Source organism: Priapulus caudatus, unplaced genomic scaffold (assembly GCF_000485595.1).
Source record: "Priapulus caudatus unplaced genomic scaffold, Priapulus_caudatus-5.0.1 Scaffold24, whole genome shotgun sequence".
Lineage (NCBI taxonomy): Eukaryota > Metazoa > Priapulida > Priapulimorpha > Priapulimorphida > Priapulidae > Priapulus > Priapulus caudatus.
The window spans coordinates 60855-67787 of NW_014577085.1; the positions used below are offsets into that span (position 1 = coordinate 60855).

Genomic DNA, 6933 nt, shown 5'->3' on the forward strand with positions numbered 1-6933 from the left:
TGCTGAGTAACAGGTATGTAGTAGTAAGTGAGTAATTGTTATTCATTAGTAAGTTAATAATTAATGTTAATGTTTAGTAATAAAAGGAATAGGGAGAGTAAATGTAGTGGTTACTTGGTTATATTGTGAAAAAGTGTTAGTAAAGAAGGAAGAATAAATAGCAAGAAGAAGAAGAAGATAATGATGATGATGATGATGATGACGATAATAACAATGATGATGATGATAATAATGTTAATATTGATGATGACAGTGACAATAATAATGGAAATGGTAGCAATGAATAAAATGGTGAAAGAGAGGAGAAAGACGAAGAAGAAAAAATATGAAGAATTATAATTATTATTTTGATAAGATAACCTATCCTTACTTTCAAATAGATTTCCTTAAACAGTGCTAACTCTATTCCGATACATACCAACACTCCTTGTGTGTAAAGACAAACTGTGCCTCATCGCACGCAGGTACAACACGCACTACAGGAAGGCAATACAGACGTGGGTGAGAGACCTCTCCAATAGCATAGAGGTCATCAACACCTGGCTCACCGTACAGAACCTGTGGCTGTACCTGGAGGCCGTTTTCATCGGCGGAGACATCGCGCGCCAGCTGCCCAAGGTACGCTGCCGTCGAGTGCCGCAGTCGTAAACAAATGTCCTATGCTAACTCCCCTCTTCGTTTGGATTTCTTTGCTCCATCAGCAGCATTCTTCAGCCCCTATCAAGTGGTTTACGAGTGATGCATCATGTGGCACATAGTCTTCCTCGAAAAACGAAACGCGTTTGCAAGTGCAACTAGAAGATGAGGTGGCGGAACAGTATTTCACGTGTTTTTAAAAAGCTGCTTTGAACGTAGGAAGCGCACAGGTTCAATGGCATCGACAGATCGTGGCAAAAGATCATGCAGAAGGCGAGGGAGGTTCGGAGGGTCGTAGAATGCTGTAGCTGTGATGAGATGCTGCTGCTGCCTCACATACTCGAGCAACTCGAAACCTGCCAGAAGTCACTCACTGGGTATTTATTAATTAGATAATAATAATAATAATAATAATTATTATTATTATATAAATATTTACTTTTATGTCTATAAATCTATGGGAAATGCACCATGAGTTTTTTATGTGTTTATTTTTAAGCAACTCTAGTGCAAGTTATATATATTCTAGAATACTCTACCATGCAGCACGCATTTGGTAATTGCACCGTAACAGGCTGCCTCCAATTGGGCCATCGTAGGTCAGGTGCCACATATGACCACAACCGTCTTCGTATATGCTGTGGGTATAGAAAAATGCAGAGACGTTCATCTACCTGGTTATGCATCGACCCCCTTCGCAATGAAACGCACAGATTTGTTGACGTCGTATTTGCAGGTACCTGGAGAGCAAGCGAGCGCTGTTTCCTCGTTTCTTCTTCGTGTCCGACCCAACTCTGCTAGAGATCCTCGGCCAGGCGAGCAACTCTCACAACATACAGCGCCATCTACTGAGCGTGTTCGATAACACTCAGACTGTAGAGTTTCATCGAAAGGATTATGACCGCATTTTGGCGATCGTCTCCTCAGAAGGTGAAACTATAGAGGTAAGTGTTATGTCTTGGCCTCTGTGTTACGTCTTGGCCTCTGTCCAAGTGTTTCTGTGTATCTATTCAAGTGTTTCTGTGTAGGTTCACAAACAAAACATGCACGGCATTTTGGCGGTCACTCAACTTGTTTTATTCTAGACTAGTCACGCCATCTCGTGGACGCAATACATGACAGTAAGGAGTGTGCTGAAAGAATTTTTTTACTTTAATTGAGATGAAGTGTGCTTTTATGTTTGAACGAAAAGAGGTGCATGAATCCAGAAGTGGGCACCAAGAAGGCATCAGTTTAAAACCATGTCCAATCTATAATCATATCCACATCAGTGTCTATATCCAATCCTACTATCCCCTCGTTTTATTAGGCGTTTTATGCATGTTTATGCATGTTTTATGCATTTATCATGTTTGTGAGATTCATTAGTTGTTGTTATTTGTGGCTGATGTTTACGCTGTGACGGAATGTTTACTTCTCCGCATGCATAGCTGGAGAGACCTGTAAAGGCACAAGGCCCCATTGAGAAGTACAGTAAACACCCGCATAAAAGAACCCGTGATTTTCTGTTTCAGGCTGAAGTGGTTCTTATATATATGGTACATAGTGAGAAATCAGCCTGAAGAGGTTCTTAAAGAGGTTCTTAATTTTGGGGGAGATATTGTGTACATTATCTAGGTAAAATTGGCTTTAATTAGTGAATAATTGACACTAATAATATTCACACCATCCTCCCCCTCAATCCTCTGTATCGTCAAAATCAAGCCCCAACATTTACTGGAAAATGAGGCAAAATACCCCCTGGAAAATCCAATCCTCCTGTGAGGAGGTATTAATATTATCTGGAACTACATGTTATTGGTTTCCAATGGTGTAGCACACATACTTGGATTGCCCCATTTTGCTCTAATTTCTGGCATTTTTTAATATAAGAACCTGTTTAATTTATCAGGCTGAAGAGGTTCTTATATAATAGGTGCTTTATTGGTCCAATTTCAGCCTGGAGGTTCTTAAAAGCACGGGTGTTTACTGTAGCTCATATCATTGAAACTCATGTATTGTAAGGAGTGTTTAAGTGAATGTTTACTTCTCTGCGTGTAGCTGGAGAGACCCGTGAAGGCACAAGGCCCCATCGAGGAGTGGCTCATGTCTCTCCTACAGGTGGCGCAGCAGTCACTACATGGTGTCATTCGCGCGGCCGCCGACGCCGTCAACGACAAGGACTTCAACCTGATGCAGTTTCTGCAGCATTTTCCTGCGCAGGCATGTTTACTTATTTATCACTGGAAACATACATAGAAACAAAGAACTAATGTGAATGTATTTGCGTTGCATGTGTGTGTGTGTGCGTGCGTGCGTGCATGCGTGTGTGCATGCGTGCGTGCGTGTGTGTGTGTAATCATGTGGTTAATGTAATGTTGTGTGTATGTATTCAGACTGATGAATCAAAGCAGTAGTCGGTTCTTTAAAATTTACTACACATTTATTCACGAACATCATGTTCCTGCCATTTCTTGCTCCTCGTTGCTACCCCCTTCTTCCGTTTCCTCAGCCCAGTGGCGTCGCTTCTAGGACACTAAGAACAATACAGTTAACTAAATTTATTAAATGAATTTTTTTTCATAAACAACACAATATGTTAACCTCCTGCTGGTGAGCACACAGACGGTGTACTATGCCAGTACCTCTAGTAGATTAGATTGGCTTTTGGAAATCAACCTTTCATTAGTGTCAAATACAATCCATACTCTATGTAAGGTAACTTAATGGAAACCTTACTCTAGCACCCTCAGACAATCACCAATAGTATCTACGTGAGGAGACACCCTGCATAGAGTTGACACCAGTCTATAAATTATAGACTGGTGTCCACTCTATGCAGGGTGTCTCCTCACGTAGACTAGTAAAATATCATCACCGTCTGTGCCTCATGCTCCTTAATTCTCCACAGGTCGGCTTGCTGGGCATACAGATGATCTGGACGAGGGACTCGGAAGCGGCGCTCAGGAAGGCTAGGACCGACAAGAAGGCGATGCCATTGACCAATCAGAGCTTCCTCGGCATGCTGAACGCGCTGATTGGACGGACGACGGCGGAGCTCTCGCGCGCCGAGCGCACCAAGTTCGAGACGCTCATCACCATCCACGTTCACCAACGAGACATATTCGACGATCTGGTACTTCATATCTATATATTCATATATCATCATATTCACTAGATCATTATATATTTATATTCATATATGTGCCCACGGAAGCCACCCGTTTCTCCACGTCTACATTGGCACATCTGAACTGTGGAGTTAATTTGGGTTTCCCATTCCTATATAATAAACAGACTTGTGAGCAATCTATACCCACGGTAACTGAACACATGTAAAATCTTAGCATATGTGTATCGTATATAATAGACACGTGTAGCATGTAGCTTTTTAGAGCCAGTGGTGGAATAGTCTTTGTACATTAATTTCTCCTGCCGCAGTGTCGTATGGGAGTAAAGTCTACGGCTGACTTTGAGTGGTTGAAGCAGTCACGGTTTTACTTCAACGAGGATGCGGATTGCACACTGATCTCCATCACAAACGTGAACTTCACTTACCAGAATGAGTTTCTGGGCTGCACAGAACGTCTAGTTATTACACCTCTAACTGACAGGTATGAAAATATACATAGCTGTCCACTGACAAATATGATTCAAGGTTAGCGTAACTTGCAGATAAAGGTCTTTAAGTACACCCTGACATAAGGAGCCGAGGCCATGAATTATCCAAACAAACACAAGAAAGCCACAAATAGATAGTTAATAAGGTAGCTTAATTAATTAGTAATTAAGTCAATATAAATACCTATAGCAGTAAAGGTAAGCTTAGGTGTTTGGTCATACATCGACAGTTGTACTACAGATTTACTTCCAGACAAGATTTTGCTACTCTGCTGGCTAGATCTCATCTCTGACTTTCCTCTCGTCATCACACGTCTTTTCATGTGTGATTCACATTATAGGTGCTACATCACCCTAGCCCAGGCAGTCGGCATGTCAATGGGAGGAGCACCGGCTGGGCCAGCGGGAACCGGGAAAACAGAATCTGTTAAGGATATGGGACGATGCCTGGGAAAATATGTGGTTGTGTTCAACTGCTCTGACCAGATGGATTACCGAGGCCTGGGGCGCATCTTCAAAGGTAGCAAACAGTTAATTAATGGTCGATAAATTCGTGACAGCGATAGATCATGGCTTATATTCTACAGTAAACGTGGCAGGTACGTGTGACACGTACTACAATGCAGTCTTGTCAACTATGCAATGTAATTTATTCCTCATATTGTAAAATTCTTTTAGTCTATACAATTCAGGGCAAATGCTAGACCATATACAAAACTGGACCATCACTCGGTCTTCATTGAATTTGTGTATGACATGTAAATCAGCGATTCATGATGCTAGACTAAATGTCATGTCGATAAGTAATATTGATGATGATAATTCTTGTACCACTTTTGTCGTGCAGGACTAGCACAATCGGGGGCGTGGGGCTGCTTCGATGAATTTAACCGGATAGAGCTGCCAGTGCTGTCTGTCGCAGCTCAACAGATTGCTGTCGTACTCACCGGCAAGAAGGAGCACCAAAAGCAGCTTGTGTTCACAGATGGCAGCACTACTGCGGTGAATCCAGAGTTTGGAATATTCATCACCATGGTACGATGTTTTGCGAGTCGTTTCCTATTGGCCTCTGTTTTCTTTTTTTCTATGAAAGAATCCGTGCGATATTGTCGATGTGATGGGCGAAGGTATAGCTACATACATTGATTTTATTTCTATTGTAACATGACCATAAACATATTTTGTGCATATCATATATGGAAAGTTTTCAATTAAATTGAACTTTGAAATTAAATTTTGTACGTACATTTTTAAACTACATTATGTTTATTTTTGTCATAAAAATCTCGTAAACAATCATGTGATTTTGCGATGTCCAGAACCCGGGTTATGCTGGACGACAAGAGCTGCCTGAGAATTTAAAGGTGCAGTTCCGCACGGTGGCCATGATGGTTCCGGACCGACAGATCATCATCCGCGTAAAGCTGGCAAGCGTGGGTTTCATGGACAACGTGGTACTGGCACGCAAGTTCTACACGCTCTACAGGCTGTGCGAAGAACAGCTCAGTAAACAGGTGCGTGCTATAGTGCTGTGGGCTCCTGCCTCTAGACATTAAACTAAGCAAGTCAGGTTCTGCTCAGCACACCGCCCCAAAGACCCGGATGTTTATTCTTACCATAAAGTAAAGTTCTTACCGGATGTGGAATGTCGATATGTTGTAGGTCCACTATGACTTCGGTCTGCGCAACATCTTGTCAGTGTTGAGAACACTTGGAGCTGTGAAGCGGAGCAACCAGAGCGACAGTGAGGCTACGGTCGTCATGCGCGTACTGAGGGACATGAACCTATCTAAACTGGTGCGTGCATGTAATGGATTATATCATATGTGTTGTGTTACGTATGGTGTGTGTGCGTGTGCGTGTGCGTGTGCGTGCGCGTGCGCGTGCGGGTATGGTGTGTGTGTGTGTGTGTGTGCGTGCGTGCGTGCGTGCGTGCGTGCGTACGTGCGTGTGCATCATACGTGCATGCGTGTGTGTGCACCTTGAGTGTGTGCGTGCGTGCGTGCGTGCGTTTGTGTGTCGGTATCTGTATCTGTATCTGTGCATACATGTGCATGAGGTGTGTGTTTGTGCATGTGCATGTATGTGTCAGTATCTGTATGCATGCATGTATGTGTCAGTATCTGTATGCATGCATGTATGTGTCAGTATCTGTATGCATGCATGTATGTAACAGTCAGATAGGTAGATGAAACACAAAAATGGGCACAGCATAAAATGCTTTCTTCCAAATTTGCATAGAGTATATATAGATCTCATCTCCCACATTATGAGCAGTGACTCAGCAGTCCCTACAGACACGTGCAAGATATACACATTGACTTCTTGTTTCGCGCTTTTAGAGCAGGCACTCTGCATACATGCCTGCTTGTTTAATTCCTACAGATAGATGAGGACGAGCCGCTCTTCCTGTCTCTCATCGCAGACCTGTTTCCGGGCATCGTGCTGGACAGCGCGGGCTACCCGGAGCTGGAAGCTGCCATCGCCACGGTGATCGAGCAGTCGGGCCTCATCCACCACACTCCGTGGATGCTCAAACTGAAGCAGGTTTGTAGTTCAATACGCTCAAGACCAGAGAGGATATTTTTTACTGATTTCAGTGCTGAGAAAAGTTAAATGACATTGAAAATTATTATTTTTTGCAATGTACAAGTATTTTATTAATCGTCTAACATTCTAGGACAATAGGAGTTATAT

At 42.8% G+C, this 6933-nt stretch overlaps 1 protein-coding gene across 1 annotated transcript in view; it reads left to right on the plus strand.

Annotated features, from left to right (window-relative positions):
* The window catches only part of LOC106813619 (dynein heavy chain 8, axonemal-like), a 30990-nt gene that overhangs the window by 6294 nt on the left and 17763 nt on the right, over positions 1-6933 (plus strand). The window contains exons 4-14 of the mRNA XM_014817805.1: positions 465-618; positions 856-1013; positions 1373-1580; positions 2677-2838; positions 3527-3751; positions 4057-4229; positions 4578-4756; positions 5084-5271; positions 5556-5750; positions 5899-6033; positions 6622-6787. Coding sequence (XP_014673291.1) covers positions 465-618; positions 856-1013; positions 1373-1580; positions 2677-2838; positions 3527-3751; positions 4057-4229; positions 4578-4756; positions 5084-5271; positions 5556-5750; positions 5899-6033; positions 6622-6787 — 1943 coding nt within the window. The remainder of the gene's footprint in view (positions 1-464; positions 619-855; positions 1014-1372; positions 1581-2676; positions 2839-3526; positions 3752-4056; positions 4230-4577; positions 4757-5083; positions 5272-5555; positions 5751-5898; positions 6034-6621; positions 6788-6933) is intronic.